At 44.1% G+C, this 23,927-nt stretch overlaps 1 protein-coding gene and 1 long non-coding RNA gene across 2 annotated transcripts in view; one reads left to right on the top strand and one right to left on the bottom strand.

The window, feature by feature from the left end:
• The first annotated feature begins 691 nt into the window (after positions 1-691).
• Positions 692-11,656, top strand: LOC133562398 (uncharacterized). The gene is made up of 3 exons (XR_009808896.1): positions 692-1,043; positions 10,907-11,081; positions 11,144-11,656. It is a non-coding gene; the product is annotated as an uncharacterized LOC133562398 (long non-coding RNA).
• LOC133562396 (ras-related protein Rab-25-like) overlaps positions 692-23,927 on the bottom strand; it is a 51,735-nt gene continuing 28,499 nt past the window's right edge. The window contains exons 2-5 of the mRNA XM_061916576.1: positions 13,188-13,383; positions 12,837-13,030; positions 7,534-7,614; positions 692-989 (exon numbers count right to left, since the gene is read on the bottom strand). Of these exons, the coding sequence (XP_061772560.1) occupies positions 868-989; positions 7,534-7,614; positions 12,837-13,030; positions 13,188-13,383 (593 nt within the window). The 3' untranslated portion in view covers positions 692-867. The remainder of the gene's footprint in view (positions 990-7,533; positions 7,615-12,836; positions 13,031-13,187; positions 13,384-23,927) is intronic.

The raw sequence follows: 23,927 nt of genomic DNA, 5'->3' as shown, positions 1-23,927 counted from the left end.
CACACCCACACCCACATCCATATCCACACCCACACCCTCATCCACACCCTCATCCACACCCTCATCCACACCCACACCCACACCCACATCCACATCCACACCCACACCCTCATCCACACCCACACCCACATCCACATCCACACCCACACCCTCATCCACATCCACACCCACACCCTCATCCACACCCTCATCCACACCCTCATCCACATCCACATTCACACCCACATCCACACCCACACCCTCATCCACACCCACACCCACACCCACACCCACATCCACATCCACACCCACACCCTCATCCACACCCACACCCACATCCACATCCACACCCACACCCTCATCCACATCCACACCCTCATCCACACCCACACCCACACCCACATCCACATCCACACCCACACCCTCATCCACACCCACACCCACATCCACATCCACACCCACACCCTCATCCACACCCACACCCACACCCACACCCACATCCACATCCACACCCACACCCTCATCCACACCCACACCCACACCCACATCCACACCCAGCAGGGACAGCACCAACAACTATTAGCCACCAAGCAAAAACACAGCAATCATTTCTTCTTTGAATATCATGACTTCTTCTTAGGTGGACGGACATAATGACTTAATGACATAATGACATAATGACTTAATGACTTAATGACAACTGCCAGGAGGGTCTGGATGGCATGAATATATAATAATGAATCATCAACATGCGGCCTCCACAAGTCCTAATCAGTGGTTGGATGTGTGCACGCCGGGCTCAGGGGGCGGTCCTGCCGGGCTCAGGGGGCGGTCCTGCCGGGCTCAGGGGGCGGTCCTGCCAGGCGGCCACACCCCTTCCCTCCTTCCTCAGATGTTCTTGCAGCAAGGCTTCTTCTCCTCCTCCGGGTGTGGCACCACGCTGGGGTTGAGCGTCACGGCGCTGATGGAACCTCGCACCACTTCCTTGCTGCTCACCTTCTTGTGGATCTCTAGGGTTGGACATTCAGTGCAAGTCATCAGCTCAAAGTTCTCTTCCACAGGAGGTGAGAAACACAATCACAATAATGCTTCTTGCTTCCTTCCTAAGCAGCAAGATGGAGAGAGAATAACACCAAATGTGGGCGACCAGCACACCCAGCAGGGGATGAAAACACACTTGTTCTGTGTGAAAACACACTTGTTCTGTGTGAAAACACACTTGTTCTGTGTGAAAACACACTTGTTCTGTGTCAAAACACACTTGTTCTGTGTCAAAACACACTTGTTCTGTGTGAAAACACACTTGTTCTGTGTGAAAACACACTTGTTCTGTGTGAAAACACACTTGTTCTGTGTGAAAACACACTTGTTCTGTGTGAAAACACACTTGTTCTGTGTGAAAACACACTTGTTCAGTGTCAAAACACACTTGTTCTGTGTCAAAACACACTTGTTCTGTGTGAAAACACACTTGTTCTGTGTCAAAACACACTTGTTCTGTGTGAAAACACACTTGTTCTGTGTGAAAACACACTTGTTCTGTGTGAAAACACACTTGTTCTGTGTGAAAACACACTTGTTCTGTGTCAAAACACACTTGTTCTGTGTGAAAACACACTTGTTCTGTGTCAAAACACACTTGTTCTGTGTGAAAACACACTTGTTCTGTGTCAAAACACACTTGTTCTGTGTGAAAACACATTTGTTCTGTGTCAAAACACACTTGTTCTGTGTGAAAACACACTTGTTCTGTGTGAAAACACACTTGTTCTGTGTGAAAACACACTTGTTCTGTGTGAAAACACACTTGTTCTGTGTGAAAACACACTTGTTCTGTGTCAAAACACACTTGTTCTGTGTGAAAACACACTTGTTCTGTGTGAAAACACACTTGTTCTGTGTGAAAACACACTTGTTCTGTGTCAAAACACACTTGTTCTGTGTGAAAACACACTTGTTCTGTGTGAAAACACACTTGTTCTGTGTCAAAACACACTTGTTCTGTGTCAAAACACACTTGTTCTGTGTGAAAACACACTTGTTCTGTGTGAAAACACACTTGTTCTGTGTCAAAACACACTTGTTCTGTGTGAAAACACACTTGTTCTGTGTGAAAACACACTTGTTCTGTGTCAAAACACACTTGTTCTGTGTGAAAACACACTTGTTCTGTGTCAAAACACACTTGTTCTGTGTCAAAACACACTTGTTCTGTGTGAAAACACAGTTGTTCTGTGTGAAAACACACTTGTTCTGTGTCAAAACACACTTGTTCTGTGTGAAAACACACTTGTTCTGTGTGAAAACACACTTGTTCTGTGTCAAAACACACTTGTTCTGTGTCAAAACACACTTGTTCTGTGTGAAAACACACTTGTTCTGTGTGAAAACACACTTGTTCTGTGTGAAAACACACTTGTTCTGTGTGAAAACACACTTGTTCTGTGTGAAAACACACTTGTTCTGTGTGAAAACACACTTGTTCAGTGTCAAAACACACTTGTTCTGTGTCAAAACACACTTGTTCTGTGTGAAAACACACTTGTTCTGTGTCAAAACACACTTGTTCTGTGTGAAAACACACTTGTTCTGTGTGAAAACACACTTGTTCTGTGTGAAAACACACTTGTTCTGTGTGAAAACACACTTGTTCTGTGTCAAAACACACTTGTTCTGTGTGAAAACACACTTGTTCTGTGTCAAAACACACTTGTTCTGTGTGAAAACACACTTGTTCTGTGTCAAAACACACTTGTTCTGTGTGAAAACACATTTGTTCTGTGTCAAAACACACTTGTTCTGTGTGAAAACACACTTGTTCTGTGTGAAAACACACTTGTTCTGTGTGAAAACACACTTGTTCTGTGTGAAAACACACTTGTTCTGTGTGAAAACACACTTGTTCTGTGTCAAAACACACTTGTTCTGTGTGAAAACACACTTGTTCTGTGTGAAAACACACTTGTTCTGTGTGAAAACACACTTGTTCTGTGTCAAAACACACTTGTTCTGTGTGAAAACACACTTGTTCTGTGTGAAAACACACTTGTTCTGTGTCAAAACACACTTGTTCTGTGTCAAAACACACTTGTTCTGTGTGAAAACACACTTGTTCTGTGTGAAAACACACTTGTTCTGTGTCAAAACACACTTGTTCTGTGTGAAAACACACTTGTTCTGTGTGAAAACACACTTGTTCTGTGTCAAAACACACTTGTTCTGTGTGAAAACACACTTGTTCTGTGTCAAAACACACTTGTTCTGTGTCAAAACACACTTGTTCTGTGTGAAAACACAGTTGTTCTGTGTGAAAACACACTTGTTCTGTGTCAAAACACACTTGTTCTGTGTGAAAACACACTTGTTCTGTGTGAAAACACACTTGTTCTGTGTCAAAACACACTTGTTCTGTGTGAAAACACACTTGTTCTGTGTCAAAACACACTTGTTCTGTGTCAAAACACACTTGTTCTGCGTGAAAACACACTTGTTCTGTGTGAAAACACACTTGTTCTGTGTCAAAACACACTTGTTCTGTGTGAAAACACACTTGTTCTGTGTCAAAACACACTTGTTCTGTGTCAAAACACACTTGTTCTGTGTGAAAACACACTTGTTCTGCGTGAAAACACACTTGTTCTGTGTGAAAACACACTTGTTCTGTGTGAAAACACACTTGTTCTGTGTCAAAACACTTGTTCTGTGTGAAAACACACTTGTTCTGTGTCAAAACACACTTGTTCTGTGTGAAAACACACTTGTTCTGTGTGAAAACACACTTGTTCTGTGTGAAAACACACTTGTTCTGTGTGAAAACACACTTGTTCTGTGTGAAAACACACTTGTTCTGTGTGAAAACACACTTGTTCTGTGTGAAAACACTTGTTCTGTGTGAAAACACACTTGTTCTGTGTCAAAACACACTTGTTCTGTGTGAAAACACACTTGTTCTGTGTGAAAACACTTGTTCTGTGTGAAAACACACTTGTTCTGTGTGAAAACACACTTGTTCTGTGTCAAAACACACTTGTTCTGTGTCAAAACACACTTGTTCTGTGTGAAAACACACTTGTTCTGTGTCAAAACACACTTGTTCTGTGTCAAAACACACTTGTTCTGTGTGAAAACACACTTGTTCTGTGTGAAAACACACTTGTTCTGTGTGAAAACACACTTGTTCTGTGTCAAAACACACTTGTTCTGTGTGAAAACACACTTGTTCTGTGTCAAAACACACTTGTTCTGTGTCAAAACACACTTGTTCTGCGTGAAAACACACTTGTTCTGTGTGAAAACACACTTGTTCTGTGTGAAAACACACTTGTTCTGTGTGAAAACACACTTGTTCTGTGTCAAAACACACTTGTTCTGTGTGAAAACACACTTGTTCTGTGTGAAAACACACTTGTTCTGTGTGAAAACACACTTGTTCTGTGTCAAAACACACTTGTTCTGTGTGAAAACACACTTGTTCTGTGTCAAAACACACTTGTTCTGTGTCAAAACACACTTGTTCTGCGTGAAAACACACTTGTTCTGTGTGAAAACACACTTGTTCTGTGTCAAAACACACTTGTTCTGTGTCAAAACACACTTGTTCTGTGTCAAAACACACTTGTTCTGTGTGAAAACACACTTGTTCTGTGTGAAAACACACTTGTTCTGTGTGAAAACACACTTGTTCTGTGTCAAAACACACTTGTTCTGTGTGAAAACACACTTGTTCTGTGTGAAAACACACTTGTTCTGTGTCAAAACACTTGTTCTGTGTGAAAACACACTTGTTCTGTGTCAAAACACACTTGTTCTGTGTGAAAACACACTTGTTCTGTGTGAAAACACACTTGTTCTGTGTGAAAACACACTTGTTCTGTGTCAAAACACACTTGTTCTGTGTCAAAACACACTTGTTCTGTGTGAAAACACACTTGTTCTGTGTCAAAACACACTTGTTCTGTGTCAAAACACACTTGTTCTGTGTGAAAACACACTTGTTCTGTGTGAAAACACACTTGTTCTGTGTGAAAACACACTTGTTCTGTGTCAAAACACACTTGTTCTGTGTGAAAACACACTTGTTCTGTGTCAAAACACACTTGTTCTGTGTCAAAACACACTTGTTCTGCGTGAAAACACACTTGTTCTGTGTGAAAAACACACTTGTTCTGTGTGAAAACACACTTGTTCTGTGTGAAAACACACTTGTTCTGTGTCAAAACACACTTGTTCTGTGTGAAAACACACTTGTTCTGTGTGAAAACACACTTGTTCTGTGTGAAAACACACTTGTTCTGTGTCAAAACACACTTGTTCTGTGTGAAAACACACTTGTTCTGTGTCAAAACACACTTGTTCTGTGTCAAAACACACTTGTTCTGCGTGAAAACACACTTGTTCTGTGTGAAAACACACTTGTTCTGTGTCAAAACACACTTGTTCTGTGTCAAAACACACTTGTTCTGTGTCAAAACACACTTGTTCTGTGTGAAAACACACTTGTTCTGTGTGAAAACACACTTGTTCTGTGTGAAAACACACTTGTTCTGTGTCAAAACACACTTGTTCTGTGTGAAAACACACTTGTTCTGTGTCAAAACACACTTGTTCTGTGTCAAAACACACTTGTTCTGCGTGAAAACACACTTGTTCTGTGTGAAAACACACTTGTTCTGTGTGAAAACACACTTGTTCTGTGTGAAAACACACTTGTTCTGTGTCAAAACACACTTGTTCTGTGTGAAAACACACTTGTTCTGTGTGAAAACACACTTGTTCTGTGTGAAAACACACTTGTTCTGTGTCAAAACACACTTGTTCTGTGTGAAAACACACTTGTTCTGTGTCAAAACACACTTGTTCTGTGTCAAAACACACTTGTTCTGCGTGAAAACACACTTGTTCTGTGTGAAAACACACTTGTTCTGTGTCAAAACACACTTGTTCTGTGTGAAAACACACTTGTTCTGTGTCAAAACACACTTGTTCTGTGTCAAAACACACTTGTTCTGTGTGAAAACACACTTGTTCTGCGTGAAAACACACTTGTTCTGTGTGAAAACACACTTGTTCTGTGTGAAAACACACTTGTTCTGTGTCAAAACACTTGTTCTGTGTGAAAACACACTTGTTCTGTGTCAAAACACACTTGTTCTGTGTGAAAACACACTTGTTCTGTGTGAAAACACACTTGTTCTGTGTGAAAACACACTTGTTCTGTGTCAAAACACACTTGTTCTGTGTCAAAACACACTTGTTCTGTGTGAAAACACACTTGTTCTGTGTCAAAACACACTTGTTCTGTGTCAAAACACACTTGTTCTGTGTGAAAACACACTTGTTCTGTGTGAAAACACACTTGTTCTGTGTGAAAACACACTTGTTCTGTGTCAAAACACACTTGTTCTGTGTGAAAACACACTTGTTCTGTGTCAAAACACACTTGTTCTGTGTCAAAACACACTTGTTCTGCGTGAAAACACACTTGTTCTGTGTGAAAACACACTTGTTCTGTGTGAAAACACACTTGTTCTGTGTGAAAACACACTTGTTCTGTGTCAAAACACACTTGTTCTGTGTGAAAACACACTTGTTCTGTGTGAAAACACACTTGTTCTGTGTGAAAACACACTTGTTCTGTGTCAAAACACACTTGTTCTGTGTGAAAACACACTTGTTCTGTGTCAAAACACACTTGTTCTGTGTCAAAACACACTTGTTCTGCGTGAAAACACACTTGTTCTGTGTGAAAACACACTTGTTCTGTGTCAAAACACACTTGTTCTGTGTGAAAACACACTTGTTCTGTGTCAAAACACACTTGTTCTGTGTCAAAACACACTTGTTCTGTGTGAAAACACACTTGTTCTGCGTGAAAACACACTTGTTCTGTGTGAAAACACACTTGTTCTGTGTGAAAACACACTTGTTCTGTGTCAAAACACTTGTTCTGTGTGAAAACACACTTGTTCTGTGTCAAAACACACTTGTTCTGTGTGAAAACACACTTGTTCTGTGTGAAAACACACTTGTTCTGTGTGAAAACACACTTGTTCTGTGTCAAAACACACTTGTTCTGTGTGAAAACACACTTGTTCTGTGTGAAAACACACTTGTTCTGTGTGAAAACACTTGTTCTGTGTGAAAACACACTTGTTCTGTGTCAAAACACACTTGTTCTGTGTGAAAACACACTTGTTCTGTGTGAAAACACTTGTTCTGTGTGAAAACACACTTGTTCTGTGTGAAAACACACTTGTTCTGTGTGAAAACACACTTGTTCTGTGTCAAAACACACATGTTCTGTGTGAAAATTATATGCTGCAAAAAACACCAACATTTGATTGTTCTACTATAAAATGTACATATATTTTGTATATTGTGTGTAAAAAATAAATGTCTTTTCCATTGGATCATTATCCACAGTTCCAAGCGGCCCTCTGAGGGCAGCCATTGCTGCCAAGGACCAGAGTGGTCAGTCAGTCGCTGAGTGGCGAGCTGTCAATCAATAGAATAGAATAGAAAGTACTTTATTAAGGCAAGAAGCTGAGGAATTACCTGTTAGGACGGTGTTGAAGGCGACCTCCACGTTAGTCGACGCCAGAGCGGACGTCTCCAGAAACAACAGGCCACTTTTCTCTAAAGAAAAAAGATAGATATGAAATGAGGATGTTGCAGATATGAAATCACAAGAAAGGACTGACTTCTGTGCTCTTGGATTCTTGTTTACTGTACAGTGACCACGCCCACAAAGATCTGCTTGTCCACATGAGCCACAGAAGTTGTCCGCTGTAATACACCTTTGCACCACCTGTTTACTGTACAGTGACCACGCCCACAAAGATCTGCTTGTCCACATGAGCCACAGAAGTTGTCCGCTGTAATACACCTTTGCACCACCTGTTTACTGTACAGTGACCACGCCCACAAAGATCTGCTTGTCCACATGAGCCACAGAGGTTGTCCGCTGTAATACACCTTTGCACCACCTGTTTACTGTACAGTGACCACGCCCACAAAGATCTGCTTGTCCACATGAGCCACAGAAGTTGTCCGCTGTAATACACCTTTGCACCACCTGTTTACTGTACAGTGACCACGCCCACAAAGATCTGCTTGTCCACATGAGCCACAGAAGTTGTCCGCTGTAATACACCTTTGCACCACCTGTTTACTGTACAGTGACCACGCCCACAAAGATCTGCTTGTCCACATGAGCCACAGAAGTTGTCCGCTGTAATACACCTTTGCACCACCTGTTTACTGTACAGTGACCACGCCCACAAAGATCTGCTTGTCCACATGAGCCACAGAAGTTGTCCGCTGTAATACACCTTTGCACCACCTGTTTACTGTACAGTGACCACGCCCACAAAGATCTGCTTGTCCACATGAGCCACAGAAGTTGTCCGCTGTAATACACCTTTGCACCACCTGTTTACTGTACAGTGACCACGCCCACAAAGATCTGCTTGTCCACATGAGCCACAGAAGTTGTCCGCTGTAATACACCTTTGCACCACCTGTTTACTGTACAGTGACCACGCCCACAAAGATCTGCTTGTCCACATGAGCCACAGAAGTTGTCCGCTGTAATACACCTTTGCACCACCTGTTTACTGTACAGTGACCACGCCCACAAAGATCTGCTTGTCCACATGAGCCACAGAAGTTGTCCGCTGTAATACACCTTTGCACCACCTGTTTACTGTACAGTGACCACGCCCACAAAGATCTGCTTGTCCACATGAGCCACAGAAGTTGTCCGCTGTAATACACCTTTGCACCACCTGTTTACTGTACAGTGACCACGCCCACAAAGATCTGCTTGTCCACATGAGCCACAGAAGTTGTCCGCTGTAATACACCTTTGCACCACCTGTTTACTGTACAGTGACCACGCCCACAAAGATCTGCTTGTCCACATGAGCCACAGAAGTTGTCCGCTGTAACACACCTTTGCACCACCTGTTTACTGTACAGTGACCACGCCCACAAAGATCTGCTTGTCCACGTGAGCCACAGAAGTTGTCCGCTGTAATACACCTTTGCACCACCTGTTTACTGTACAGTGACCACGCCCACAAAGATCTGCTTGTCCACATGAGCCACAGAGGTTGTCCGCTGTAATACACCTTTGCACCACCTGTTTACTGTACAGTGACCACGCCCACAAAGATCTGCTTGTCCACATGAGCCACAGAAGTTGTCCGCTGTAACACACCTTTGCACCACCTGTTTACTGTACAGTGACCACGCCCACAAAGATCTGCTTGTCCACATGAGCCACAGAAGTTGTCCGCTGTAATACACCTTTGCACCACCTGTTTACTGTACAGTGACCACGCCCACCAAGATCTGCTTGTCCACATGAGCCACAGAAGTTGTCCGCTGTAATACACCTTTGCACCACCTGTTTACTGTACAGTGACCACGCCCACAAAGATCTGCTTGTCCACATGAGCCACAGAAGTTGTCCGCTGTAATACACCTTTGCACCACCTGTTTACTGTACAGTGACCACGCCCACAAAGATCTGCTTGTCCACGTGAGCCACAGAAGTTGTCCGCTGTAATACACCTTTGCACCACCTGTTTACTGTACAGTGACCACGCCCACAAAGATCTGCTTGTCCACATGAGCCACAGAGGTTGTCCGCTGTAATACACCTTTGCACCACCTGTTTACTGTACAGTGACCACGCCCACCAAGATCTGCTTGTCCACATGAGCCACAGAGGTTGTCCGCTGTAATACACCTTTGCACCACCTGTTTACTGTACAGTGACCACGCCCACAAAGATCTGCTTGTCCACATGAGCCACAGAAGTTGTCCGCTGTAATACACCTTTGCACCACCTGTTTACTGTACAGTGACCACGCCCACAAAGATCTGCTTGTCCACATGAGCCACAGAAGTTGTCCGCTGTAATACACCTTTGCACCACCTGTTTACTGTACAGTGACCACGCCCACAAAGATCTGCTTGTCCACATGAGCCACAGAAGTTGTCCGCTGTAATACACCTTTGCACCACCTGTTTACTGTACAGTGGCCACGCCCACAAAGATCTGCTTGTCCACATGAGCCACAGAAGTTGTCCGCTGTAATACACCTTTGCACCACCTGTTTACTGTACAGTGGCCACGCCCACAAAGATCTGCTTGTCCACATGAGCCACAGAGGTTGTCCGCTGTAATACACCTTTGCACCACCTGTGGCAGTCATGCATCAGTCAGCTGACTGAGTGACACATGTCAAGCTCCACACAATCAGAAGAAGTCTAAAAGCCAACTCAATGAGATTTTTCTGATGCAAAAATGATGATTAATAATTTTAATAATGACTGTAAGTCTCTTTTTCCGCATTCATGTTTGTAAACAGCCCGGCGGTCGCTGTGTTGTTGTTGTCATGTTCTAATTGATTGATTGATTGATTGATTGATGGAGACTTGTATTAGTAGATTGCACAGTACAGTACATATTGTGTACAATTGAGCACTAAATGCTAACACCCCAATAAGTTTTTCAACTTGTTTAAGTCGTGGTCCACCTTCATCAATTGATGGTCTGCAGAACATGTCATGTGCTCTAAATCAATCAATCAATCAATCAATGTTTACTTATATAGCCCTAAATCACTAGTGTCTCAAAGGGCTGCATAAATCCGTGGTCCCCAACCACGCTCGATTGGTACCGGGCCGCAGAAGAATTTTTTATATATATATTTTTAATTAAATGAACATCAAAACACAAGATACACTTACAATTAGTGCACCAACCCAAAAAACCTCCCTTTTTCAAGACAAATGATCAAGCATTGACCGCAGCTACACAAAGATTGGGGACCGCTGCTGTAAATGTTGCAATGATATCCTATTGACATGCCTCCACTTTGACAGCATCTTCTCGCCGCCCTCTTTGTTTTGAAAGGCTTCCACAGCGAGTCTACTGCCAGACTGAAGTTGGAACTACACGCTGCTTTGTATTAGAAAGGGCAACGTGCATGTACGAGCCAGTCTGCCCCACCACAAGAGGACAGAGACAAAGAAGCAATGAGTGACTACAAGGTTGGAGCACAGTGGCCGACTGGAGCAAAGCACTATGGGTAAGTGTCCAGCACATATGGAGATATCGGCTACATGACAAACTGGGAACATTGCTTTGCAGGACGTATGAAGGAAGAGAAGATTGTTTTGTTCAACATCTCCACTACGCCTTCAGGCCTGGATTTCACATGTTTGGGACTTATGCAGATCCCAAATACACAAGGTCAGGTACCAATAGGTTAGAAAAGTGGCTTTTGCATAACAGGAACCCACTAAAACTAACACAAAGTTATTTAAAATTCATTTTGAAATACAAAAAATTCAATAAAAACAAAATTGACCTTTTTCAGTGTCACAGGATGATAACTAAATGTAACTCAATCTTTTTACTTGATTGTTCGTCGCACAAGAATGAACATCTCTAGTCAGCAGAAAGGAAGCCAAGGGCCCAAAACTGATGTTGTCTTATATTCTCACACTGGAAATGTAGCAAGTGACCCGAAAGAGACAAGATGGTCTCCTGGGTTCTGCCAGCACTGTTGTCCAAATCAACAAGCTGAAAAAATATGGCACTAATCATCAAGACACTTCCATCAACCATCAATACACCGTATTTTTGGGAGTATAAGTCGCACCGGAGTATAAGTCGCACCTGCCTCAAATGCATAATAAAGAAGGAAAAAAGTCACATTGAGTGTCGCATTTTTGGGGGAAATTTATTTGATAAAATCCAATGCCAAGAAGGATATTTGGAATAAATAAAGAGGCTGAATAAGTGTAGGTTATATGAGGCATAAATAAGCAACCTAACATATTATGCTAAGAGTCATTCAAATAACTAGAACATATAGAACATGCTAGACTTTAACTATCTCTCACTCCTAATCCATAAATCCCATGAAATCTTCTTCCTGGATGTGGCTTCTAAACAACCCTGCCAACTCCAAAGGTATGCGCCACTTCCTCTTGTCCTTTTCTGCCAAATATTTCACTACATCCAGCTTGTAATCTGCACTACATGATCTCCTTTTCAACGCCATTTTTCTTCAGCCCTTCTCACTTTTTATAAGTTACCGCCAACGTTGAAATGATCCATTTTAATAGCTACGGCAGTAGCATATAGCAGTTAGCATCCCATGACCCACAATGCACTTCTGCCATGACCCTCCCCCGCCAAATTCTTATTGGTTGACGTGTGTTTGACGATTGCTGACATTTTCTTCGTCTCCTCTCCGCGAATGAGATAAATAATATCACTTGATATTTTATGGTAATGTGTTAATAATTTCACACATAAGTCGCTCCGGAATATAAGTCGCACCCCCGGCCAAACTATGACAAAAACCGTGACTTATTGTCCGGGAAATACGGTATTTATTTTGACCTTCAGTGCCATGAGTGATGACATCAGTGCATCGTCAGAGAGAGGAGACGAGACAGGGGAGCAACTTGTACTGTAAAATAATCTCATATAAAGACATGAATTCATGCTTCACTGTCTATAAACTTATGTTTAGGTAGCAACTTGTACTGTAAAATAATCATAAAAGAAACTTAGAAACTTCGGCTGTCGGAATGTAAAAAAAAAACAGTTTCGCGTCAGTTTTTTCCGTCCGGCTGAATTTAATTTCAATCACAACCCGTTTTTGAAAGAAAGGATTGCTTTTTGACAGGAAAAAAGAAAGTTAGTTTTTGTTGTCATTTCTGGGAGGTGTAAATGAAAGTAATGTTGTTCAGGAGCGCGACAAGGAGCTAAAGACCTACCTGCAACAAGGAGCTAAAGACCTACCTGCAACAAGGAGCTAAAGACCTACCTGCAAAGTCTCTGGCCTGCTCCGTGGGCACCGACCTGTCGGCCTCCAGGTCACACTTGTTGCCCACCAACATGACCACGATGTGAGGGTCGGCGTGGTCGAAGAGCTCCTTCAGCCAGCGCTCCACGCTGTCGTAGGTCAGGTGTTTGGTGATGTCATAGACCAGCAGGGCGCCCACCGCCCCCCGGTAGTAGCTGTGGAGAGGAGATGCCATTCATTGTCCCGCCCCTCACATTTGAAGCATGTTAGCTGCTGCTCAAAGGAGGACATTTCCACTTGGAATAAGTCAGAGAGCCAAAGATCGGATGACTTTTCCCAGCAGGAATCCTGTTTGACTGAAGAAGAACTCACGCTGAGGTGATGGCCCGATAGCGCTCCAGTCCCGCCGTGTCCCAGATCTGGGCTTTGATGGCGAAGGTGTTGAGCTGGACCGTCCGCGTGCTGAACTCCACGCCGATGGTGGTGCGACTGTCGTGGTTGAACTCGTTCTTGGTGAAGCGGGACAGCAGGTTGCTCTTGCCCACACCCGACTCCCCGATCAGGACCACTGAGGGAGGGACAACATGCTGGCATTTCAGTCAAGGTCACAGGAACCCGCTGGCCTTTCAGTCAAGGTCACAGGAACCTGCTGGCCTTTCAGTCAAGGTCACAGGAACCCGCTAGCCTTTCAGTCAAGGTCACAGGAACCTGCTGGCCTTTCAGTCAAGGTCACAGGAACATGCTGGCCTTTCAGTCAAGGTCACAGGAACCCGCTGGCCTTTCAGTCAAGGTCACAGGAACCCGCTGGCCTTTCAGTCAAGGTCACAGGAACTCGCTGGCCTTTCAGTCAAGGTCACAGGAACCTGCTGGCCTTTCAGTCAAGGTCACAGGAACCTGCTGGCCTTTCAGTCAAGGTCACAGGAACCCGCTAGCCTTTCAGTCAAGGTCACAGGAACCCGCTGGCCTTTCAGTCAAGGTCACAGGAACCCGCTGGCCTTTCAGTCAAGGTCACAGGAACCTGCTGGCCTTTCAGTCAAGGTCACAGGAACCCGCTGGCCTTTCAGTCAAAGTCACAGGAACCCGCTGGCCTTTCAGTCAAGGTCACAGGAACCCGCTGGCCTTTCAGTCAAGGTCACAGGAACCTGCTGGCCTTTCAGTCAAGGTCACAGAGTTCTTTTGACAAAATATTTTGGAAAAAGCACAAGAATGTTGCCATCGAAGTAACACAACCAAACACCCACATGTGATAAATGGCATCTTCAGTCTCCATTGAATATCATCACTTATTTGTCGTTCTTCTCATGCCATATTTAGCTTAAAAATGCCACTGCCCTACGGCTAAAACCCAGCATCAAAATCACTACTAGCTGTCAGCATGCTAGATGATCTAATTGGATTCATATAGCACATTTCTCTACACTTGTAATGCTTTACTGTCAACTCTTCCACCCTTTCTGGATGTATGTAGCGTATATACCTCCACCAAGCTCACTTAACTACATTTCCCAGCAGCTTGGCTACTTCTTGAAGCAACATTTGGAGTGACTGAGCTATTTCACCAGCCATGTGACATAGTAGCATCCTAGTTTGTCCGCCATGTGACATAGTAGCATCCTAGTTTGTCCGCCATGTGACATAGTAGCATCCTAGTTTGTCCACCAAGTGACATAGTAGCATCCTAGTTTGTCCGCCATGTGACATAGTAGCATCCTAGTTTGTCCGCCATGTGACATAGTAGCATCCTAGTTTGTCCACCAAGTGACATAGTAGCATCCTAGTTTGTCCACCATGTGACATAGTAGCATCCTAGTTTGTCCGCCATGTGACATAGTAGCATCCTAGTTTGTCCGCCATGTGACATAGTAGCATCCTAGTTTGTCCACCATGTGACATAGTAGCATCCTAGTTTGTCCACCATGTGACATAGTAGCATCCTAGTTTGTCCACCATGTGACATAGTAGCATCCTAGTTTGTCCGCCATGTGACATAGTAGCATCCTAGTTTGTCCGCCATGTGACATAGTAGCATCCTAGTTTGTCCGCCATGTGACATAGTAGCATCCTAGTTTGTCCGCCATGTGACATAGTAGCATCCTAGTTTGTCCGCCATGTGACATAGTAGCATCCTAGTTTGTCCGCCATGTGACATAGTAGCATCCTAGTTTGTCCGCCATGTGACATAGTAGCATCCTAGTTTGTCCACCATGTGACATAGTAGCATCCTAGTTTGTCCACCATGTGACATAGTAGCATCCTAGTTTGTCCACCATGTGACATAGTAGCATCCTAGTTTGTCCACCATGTGACATAGTAGCATCCTAGTTTGTCCACCATGTGACATAGTAGCATCCTAGTTTGTCCGCCATGTGACATAGTAGCATCCTAGTTTGTCCACCATGTGACATAGTAGCATCCTAGTTTGTCCGCCATGTGACATAGTAGCATCCTAGTTTGTCCGCCATGTGACATAGTAGCATCCTAGTTTGTCCACCAAGTGACATAGTAGCATCCTAGTTTGTCCGCCATGTGACATAGTAGCATCCTAGTTTGTCCGCCATGTGACATAGTAGCATCCTAGTTTGTCCACCAAGTGACATAGTAGCATCCTAGTTTGTCCACCATGTGACATAGTAGCATCCTAGTTTGTCCGCCATGTGACATAGTAGCATCCTAGTTTGTCCGCCATGTGACATAGTAGCATCCTAGTTTGTCCACCATGTGACATAGTAGCATCCTAGTTTGTCCACCATGTGACATAGTAGCATCCTAGTTTGTCCACCATGTGACATAGTAGCATCCTAGTTTGTCCGCCATGTGACATAGTAGCATCCTAGTTTGTCCGCCATGTGACATAGTAGCATCCTAGTTTGTCCGCCATGTGACATAGTAGCATCCTAGTTTGTCCGCCATGTGACATAGTAGCATCCTAGTTTGTCCGCCATGTGACATAGTAGCATCCTAGTTTGTCCGCCATGTGACATAGTAGCATCCTAGTTTGTCCGCCATGTGACATAGTAGCATCCTAGTTTGTCCACCATGTGACATAGTAGCATCCTAGTTTGTCCACCATGTGACATAGTAGCATCCTAGTTTGTCCACCATGTGACATAGTAGCATCCTAGTTTGTCCACCATGTGACATAGTAGCATCCTAGTTTGTCCACCATGTGACATAGTAGCATCCTAGTTTGTCCGCCATGTGACATAGTAGCATCCTAGTTTGTCCACCATGTGACATAGTAGCATCCTAGTTTGTCCGCCATGTGACATAGTAGCATCCTAGTTTGTCCGCCATGTGACATAGTAGCATCCTAGTTTGTCCGCCATGTGACATAGTAGCATCCTAGTTTGTCCACCATGAGACATAGTAGCATCCTAGTTTGTCCACCATGTGACATAGTAGCATCCTAGTTTGTCCACCATGTGACATAGTAGCATCCTAGTTTGTCCACCATGAGACATAGTAGCATCCTAGTTTGTCCACCATGTGACATAGTAGCATCCTAGTTTGTCCACCATGTGACATAGTAGCATCCTAGTTTGTCCACCATGTGACATAGTAGCATCCTAGTTTGTCCACCATGTGACATAGTAGCATCCTAGTTTGTCCGCCATGTGACATAGTAGCATCCTAGTTTGTCCGCCATGTGACATAGTAGCATCCTAGTTTGTCCACCATGTGACATAGTAGCATCCTAGTTTGTCCACCATGTGACATAGTAGCATCCTAGTTTGTCCGCCATGTGACATAGTAGCATCCTAGTTTGTCCGCCATGTGACATAGTAGCATCCTAGTTTGTCCACCATGTGACATAGTAGCATCCTAGTTTGTCCACCATGTGACATAGTAGCATCCTAGTTTGTCCACCATGTGACATAGTAGCATCCTAGTTTGTCCACCATGTGACATAGTAGCATCCTAGTTTGTCCACCATGTGACATAGTAGCATCCTAGTTTGTCCGCCATGTGACATAGTAGCATCCTAGTTTGTCCACCATGTGACATAGTAGCATCCTAGTTTGTCCGCCATGTGACATAGTAGCATCCTAGTTTGTCCGCCATGTGACATAGTAGCATCCTAGTTTGTCCGCCATGTGACATAGTAGCATCCTAGTTTGTCCGCCATGTGACATAGTAGCATCCTAGTTTGTCCACCATGTGACATAGTAGCATCCTAGTTTGTCCGCCATGTGACATAGTAGCATCCTAGTTTGTCCACCATGTGACATAGTAGCATCCTAGTTTGTCCGCCATGTGACATAGTAGCATCCTAGTTTGTCCGCCATGTGACATAGTAGCATCCTAGTTTGTCCGCCATGTGACATAGTAGCATCCTAGTTTGTCCACCATGAGACATAGTAGCATCCTAGTTTGTCCACCATGTGACATAGTAGCATCCTAGTTTGTCCGCCATGTGACATAGTAGCATCCTAGTTTGTCCACCATGAGACATAGTAGCATCCTAGTTTGTCCACCATGTGACATAGTAGCATCCTAGTTTGTCCGCCATGTGACATAGTAGCATCCTAGTTTGTCCACCATGAGACATAGTAGCATCCTAGTTTGTCCACCATGTGACATAGTAGCATCCTAGTTTGTCCACCATGAGACATAGTAGCATCCTAGTTTGTCCACCATGAGACATAGTAGCATCCTAGTTTGTCCACCATGTGACATAGTAGCATCCTAGTTTGTCCGCCATGTGACATAGTAGCATCCTAGTTTGTCCACCATGAGACATAGTAGCATCCTAGTTTGTCCACCATGTGACATAGTAGCATCCTAGTTTGTCCACCATGAGACATAGTAGCATCCTAGTTTGTCCACCATGAGACATAGTAGCATCCTAGTTTGTCCACCATGTGACATAGTAGCATCCTAGTTTGTCCGCCATGTGACATAGTAGCATCCTAGTTTGTCCGCCATGTGACATAGTAGCATCCTAGTTTGTCCACCATGTGACATAGTAGCATCCTAGTTTGTCCACCATGTGACATAGTAGCATCCTAGTTTGTCCGCCATGTGACATAGTAGCATCCTAGTTTGTCCGCCATGTGACATAGTAGCATCCTAGTTTGTCCACCATGTGACATAGTAGCATCCTAGTTTGTCCACCATGTGACATAGTAGTATCCTAGTTTGTCCACCATGTGACATAGTAGCATCCTAGTTTGTCCACCATGTGACATAGTAGCATCCTAGTTTGTCCACCATGTGACATAGTAGCATCCTAGTTTGTCCGCCATGTGACATAGTAGCATCCTAGTTTGTCCGCCATGTGACATAGTAGCATCCTAGTTTGTCCGCCATGTGACATAGTAGCATCCTAGTTTGTCCGCCATGTGACATAGTAGCATCCTAGTTTGTCCACCATGAGACATAGTAGCATCCTAGTTTGTCCACCATGTGACATAGTAGCATCCTAGTTTGTCCACCATGTGACATAGTAGCATCCTAGTTTGTCCACCATGTGACATAGTAGCATCCTAGTTTGTCCGCCATGTGACATAGTAGCATCCTAGTTTGTCCACCATGTGACATAGTAGCATCCTAGTTTGTCCGCCATGTGACATAGTAGCATCCTAGTTTGTCCACCATGTGACATAGTAGCATCCTAGTTTGTCCGCCATGTGACATAGTAGCATCCTAGTTTGTCCACCATGTGACATAGTAGCATCCTAGTTTGTCCACCATGTGACATAGTAGCATCCTAGTTTGTCCGCCATGTGACATAGTAGCATCCTAGTTTGTCCGCCATGTGACATAGTAGCATCCTAGTTTGTCCACCATGTGACATAGTAGCATCCTAGTTTGTCCGCCATGTGACATAGTAGCATCCTAGTTTGTCCGCCATGTGACATAGTAGCATCCTAGTTTGTCCACCATGTGACATAGTAGCATCCTAGTTTGTCCACCATGTGACATAGTAGCATCCTAGTTTGTCCGCCATGTGACATAGTAGCATCCTAGTTTGTCCACCATGTGACATAGTAGCATCCTAGTTTGTCCACCATGTGACATAGTAGCATCCTAGTTTGTCCACCATGTGACATAGTAGCATCCTAGTTTGTCCACCATGTGACATAGTAGCATCCTAGTTTGTCCACAATGTGACATAGTAGCATCCTAGTTTGTCCACCATGTGACATAGTAGCATCCTAGTTTGTCCACCATGTGACATAGTAGCATCCTAGTTTGTCCACCATGTGACATAGTAGCATCCTAGTTTGTCCACAATGTGACATAGTAGCATCCTAGTTTGTCCGCCATGTGACATAGTAGCATCCTAGTTTGTCCACCATGTGACATAGTAGCATCCTAGTTTGTCCACCATGTGACATAGTAGCATCCTAGTTTGTCCGCCATGTGACATAGTAGCATCCTAGTTTGTCCACCATGTGACATAGTAGCATCCTAGTTTGTCCACCATGTGACATAGTAGCATCCTAGTTTGTCCGCCATGTGACATAGTAGCATCCTAGTTTGTCCGCCATGTGACATAGTAGCATCCTAGTTTGTCCACCATGTGACATAGTAGCATCCTAGTTTGTCCGCCATGTGACATAGTAGCATCCTAGTTTGTCCGCCATGTGACATAGTAGCATCCTAGTTTGTCCACCATGTGACATAGTAGCATCCTAGTTTGTCCACCATGTGACATAGTAGCATCCTAGTTTGTCCGCCATGTGACATAGTAGCATCCTAGTTTGTCCACCATGTGACATAGTAGCATCCTAGTTTGTCCACCATGTGACATAGTAGCATCCTAGTTTGTCCACCATGTGACATAGTAGCATCCTAGTTTGTCCGCCATGTGACATAGTAGCATCCTAGTTTGTCCACCATGTGACATAGTAGCATCCTAGTTTGTCCACCATGTGACATAGTAGCATCCTAGTTTGTCCGCCATGTGACATAGTAGCATCCTAGTTTGTCCGCCATGTGACATAGTAGCATCCTAGTTTGTCCGCCATGTGACATAGTAGCATCCTAGTTTGTCCACCATGTGACATAGTAGCATCCTAGTTTGTCCACCATGTGACATAGTAGCATCCTAGTTTGTCCACCATGTGACATAGTAGCATCCTAGTTTGTCCACCATGTGACATAGTAGCATCCTAGTTTGTCCACCATGTGACATAGTAGCATCCTAGTTTGTCCACCATGTGACATAGTAGCATCCTAGTTTGTCCACCATGTGACATAGTAGCATCCTAGTTTGTCCGCCATGTGACATAGTAGCATCCTAGTTTGTCCACCATGTGACATAGTAGCATCCTAGTTTGTCCGCCATGTGACATAGTAGCATCCTAGTTTGTCCACCATGTGACATAGTAGCATCCTAGTTTGTCCACCATGTGACATAGTAGCATCCTAGTTTGTCCGCCATGTGACATAATAGCATCCTAGTTTGTCCACCATGTGACATAGTAGCATCCTAGTTTGTCCGCCATGTGACATAGTAGCATCCTAGTTTGTCCGCCATGTGACATAGTAGCATCCTAGTTTGTCCGCCATGTGACATAGTAGCATCCTAGTTTGTCCACCATGTGACATAGTAGCATCCTAGTTTGTCCACCATGTGACATAGTAGCATCCTAGTTTGTCCACCATGTGACATAGTAGCATCCTAGTTTGTCCACCATGTGACATAGTAGCATCCTAGTTTGTCCACCATGTGACATAGTAGCATCCTAGTTTGTCCACCATGTGACATAGTAGCATCCTAGTTTGTCCACCATGTGACATAGTAGCATCCTAGTTTGTCCGCCATGTGACATAGTAGCATCCTAGTTTGTCCACCATGTGACATAGTAGCATCCTAGTTTGTCCGCCATGTGACATAGTAGCATCCTAGTTTGTCCACCATGTGACATAGTAGCATCCTAGTTTGTCCACCATGTGACATAGTAGCATCCTAGTTTGTCCGCCATGTGACATAATAGCATCCTAGTTTGTCCACCATGTGACATAGTAGCATCCTAGTAGGTCACAAAGGCCACAAAACAATGCTGGACCCTCCCAGGTTTTAGGGAGGGAAGAAAGACAATTCAGAGAAGCTCCATAACGATTGGTTGATTTAGGGAGGAGGAGTCACGATTGGCTAAGATCTGGGCCAATCAGAGGCAAGACAGGGCGGGTCTTGACGCTTTAATACCAGGAAGCAAATTCAAAAGCACATGAGGACGCTCTCCTCTAACATTCATCTTTCTTCATATGTACTTCTTTAAACATTCATCTTTCTTCATATGTAGTCTTCCTATAGTTTCAAGTATGATGTTTGCAAAATGTAACACGGAACCACACAGGATGTCCTTCATACCAACAGCCATCAGACTGTATGATGCATATGTTCCTTCTTGACTGCACTTAAATGTAGAATATATTTATATTATTCATATGTTTTATATATATATATGTATGTATGTATATGTATATATATATATATATATATATATATATATATATATATATATACATACATATGTATAATGTATGTTATATATGATTTATTATTATTATTGTCTATTGTGAGTGCTGAATTTCCCCCAGGGATCAATAAAGTACTTTCTATTCTATGTTTCTTCCGACATGGACGTCGTGTAAATTTGATGCTGTCGTGCAGTCACCTCCTCTCTGAGCTGCCACCTTATGGCGGGAGAGGTGTTTGCATGTCCCCATGATCCTGGGAGCTATGTTGTCCGGGGGCTTCTATGCCCCTGGTAGGGTCTCCCAAGACAAACAGGTCTTACGTGGGGGATCAGACAAAGAGCAGCTCAAAGACTTCTATGGACATACAAGAACTGAGACTCAGTTTTCCCTCACCCGGACGCGAGTCACCGGGGCCCCCCTCTGGAGCCAGGCCCAAAGTTGGGGCACTCCGGGCCTTCTGCGGATTGAGGAGGAGATCTTGCCCCAAGTGGAGGAGTTCAAGTACCTAGGAGTCTTGTTCACGAGTGAGGGAAGAGTGGATGGTGAGATCGACAGGCGGATCGGTGCGGCGTCTTCAGTAATGCGGACGCTGTATCGATCCGTTGTGGTGAAGAAGGAGCTGAGCCGGAAGGCAAAGTTCTCAATTTACCGGTCGATCTACGTTCCCATCCTCACCTATGGTCATGAGCTTTGGGTCATGACCGTAAGGACAAGATCACGGGTACAAGCAGCCCAAATGAGTTTGGGTCTCTCCCTTAGAGATAGGGTGAGAAGCTCTGTCATCCGGGAGGAACTCAAAGTAAAGCTGCTGCTCCTCCACATGGAGAGGAGCCAGATGAGGTGGTTCGGGCATCTGGTCAGGATGCCACCCTAAACACCTCCCTAGGGAGGTGTTTAGGGCACGTCCAACTGGTAGGAGGCCACGGGGAAGACCCAGGACACGTTGGGAGGACTATGTCTCCCGGCTGGCCTGGGAACCCCAGTATCATGCAGTATCATGCAGTATCATGCAGTATCATGCAGTATCATGCAGTATCATGCCGTATCGCACTTTAAACGCCGCACTACAAAACATGCTCATTGTACCAATATTCCTGACTTCCTCATGTATAGTTTTAAAAGTGCACACATTCTTTTATTCATTTTTTTGATAGTTCAAAGTCTTTAACTGTGTAATTTTCAGTATCAAATGGTTTAAGTTGCTAAACAAAAAAGCCCAGTTGTGTCTCCTGTACACAACTTGACAGTCCACAATGTTGCTGGACCTCTAATCCTCATCAGGTGGAACAAGTTGGGCTTCTATTATGTCACTTTCAGTTGGAAGTGTCTGACTGGCAGAGGGCCAAACATGACATGGAGACTAGAGAGGGTGTGATGGACAACCTGTAACATGACATGGAGACTAGAGAGGGTGTGATGGACAACCTGTAACATGACATGGAGACTAGAGAGGGTGTGATGGACAACCTGTAACATGACATGGAGACTAGAGAGGGTGTGATGGACAACCTGTAACATGACATGGAGACTAGAGAGGGTGTGATGGACAACCTGTAACATGACATGGAGACTAGAGAGGGTGTGATGGACAACCTGTAACATGACATGGAGACTAGAGAGGGTGTGATGGACAACCTGTAACATGACATGGAGACTAGAGAGGGTGTGATGGACAGACAACCTGTAACATGACATGGAGACTAGAGAGGGTGTGATGGACAACCTGTAACATGACATGGAGACTAGAGAGGGTGTGATGGACAACCTGTAACATGACATGGAGACTAGAGAGGGTGTGATGGACAGACAACCTGTAACATGACATGGAGACTAGAGAGGGTGTGATGGACAACCTGTAACATGACATGGAGACTAGAGAGGGTGTGATGGACAGACAACCTGTAACATGACATGGAGACTAGAGAGGGTGTGATGGACAACCTGTAACATGACATGAAGACTAGAGAGGGTGTGATGGACAACCTGTAACATGACATGGAGACTAGAGAGGGTGTGATGGACAACCTGTAACATGACATGGAGACTAGAGAGGGTGTGATTGTCTACCTGTCTTTTCTAGGTCTTACCAGTCATGTGAGGTCACTTTGGGGAATGTTCTACCTGGCTGCAGGTAATTGTTCAGCCACTTCTTCCACTACTCACTAACTGCTTGTGCAAACACCAGCCTTACGCCACACTGGACTCTTGAGTCCAGGGAATGTAGCGAAGTCCCCCGGGGGTCTTCCAGGGTTTTATGTGTGACCGTTTGGGTTGTTTTCAGCTAAAGTAACAACAATAGTCAGGCAATCACAGGGGTGTGTTTCAAAGTAAATATACATGTGACCACACTGGTTAATGTTTAAAGAGTGTCTGCTGAACTGTAGAAGTTATTTATTGATGTACTTGGACAGCTCAGACATGCATTGTGGGAGGACACTATGTCTACTTATTTGTTGTACACTCAGTCTGGTATTGTCACTAACATTGTGGGAGGACACTATGTCTACTTATTTGTTGTATACTCAGTCTGGTATTGTCACTAACATTGTGGGAGGACACTATGTCTACTTATTTGTTGTACACTCAGTCTGGTATTGTCACTAACATTGTGGGAGGACACTATGTCTACTTATTTGTTGTATACTCAGTCTGGTATTGTCACTAACATTGTGGGAGGAC

The sequence above is a fragment of the Nerophis ophidion genome, linkage group LG11 (genome assembly GCF_033978795.1).
Source record: "Nerophis ophidion isolate RoL-2023_Sa linkage group LG11, RoL_Noph_v1.0, whole genome shotgun sequence".
Classification (NCBI taxonomy): domain Eukaryota; kingdom Metazoa; phylum Chordata; class Actinopteri; order Syngnathiformes; family Syngnathidae; genus Nerophis; species Nerophis ophidion.
Note: the sequence above shows the minus strand (reverse complement) of the source record. Positions and strands in the feature narration are given on the sequence as shown.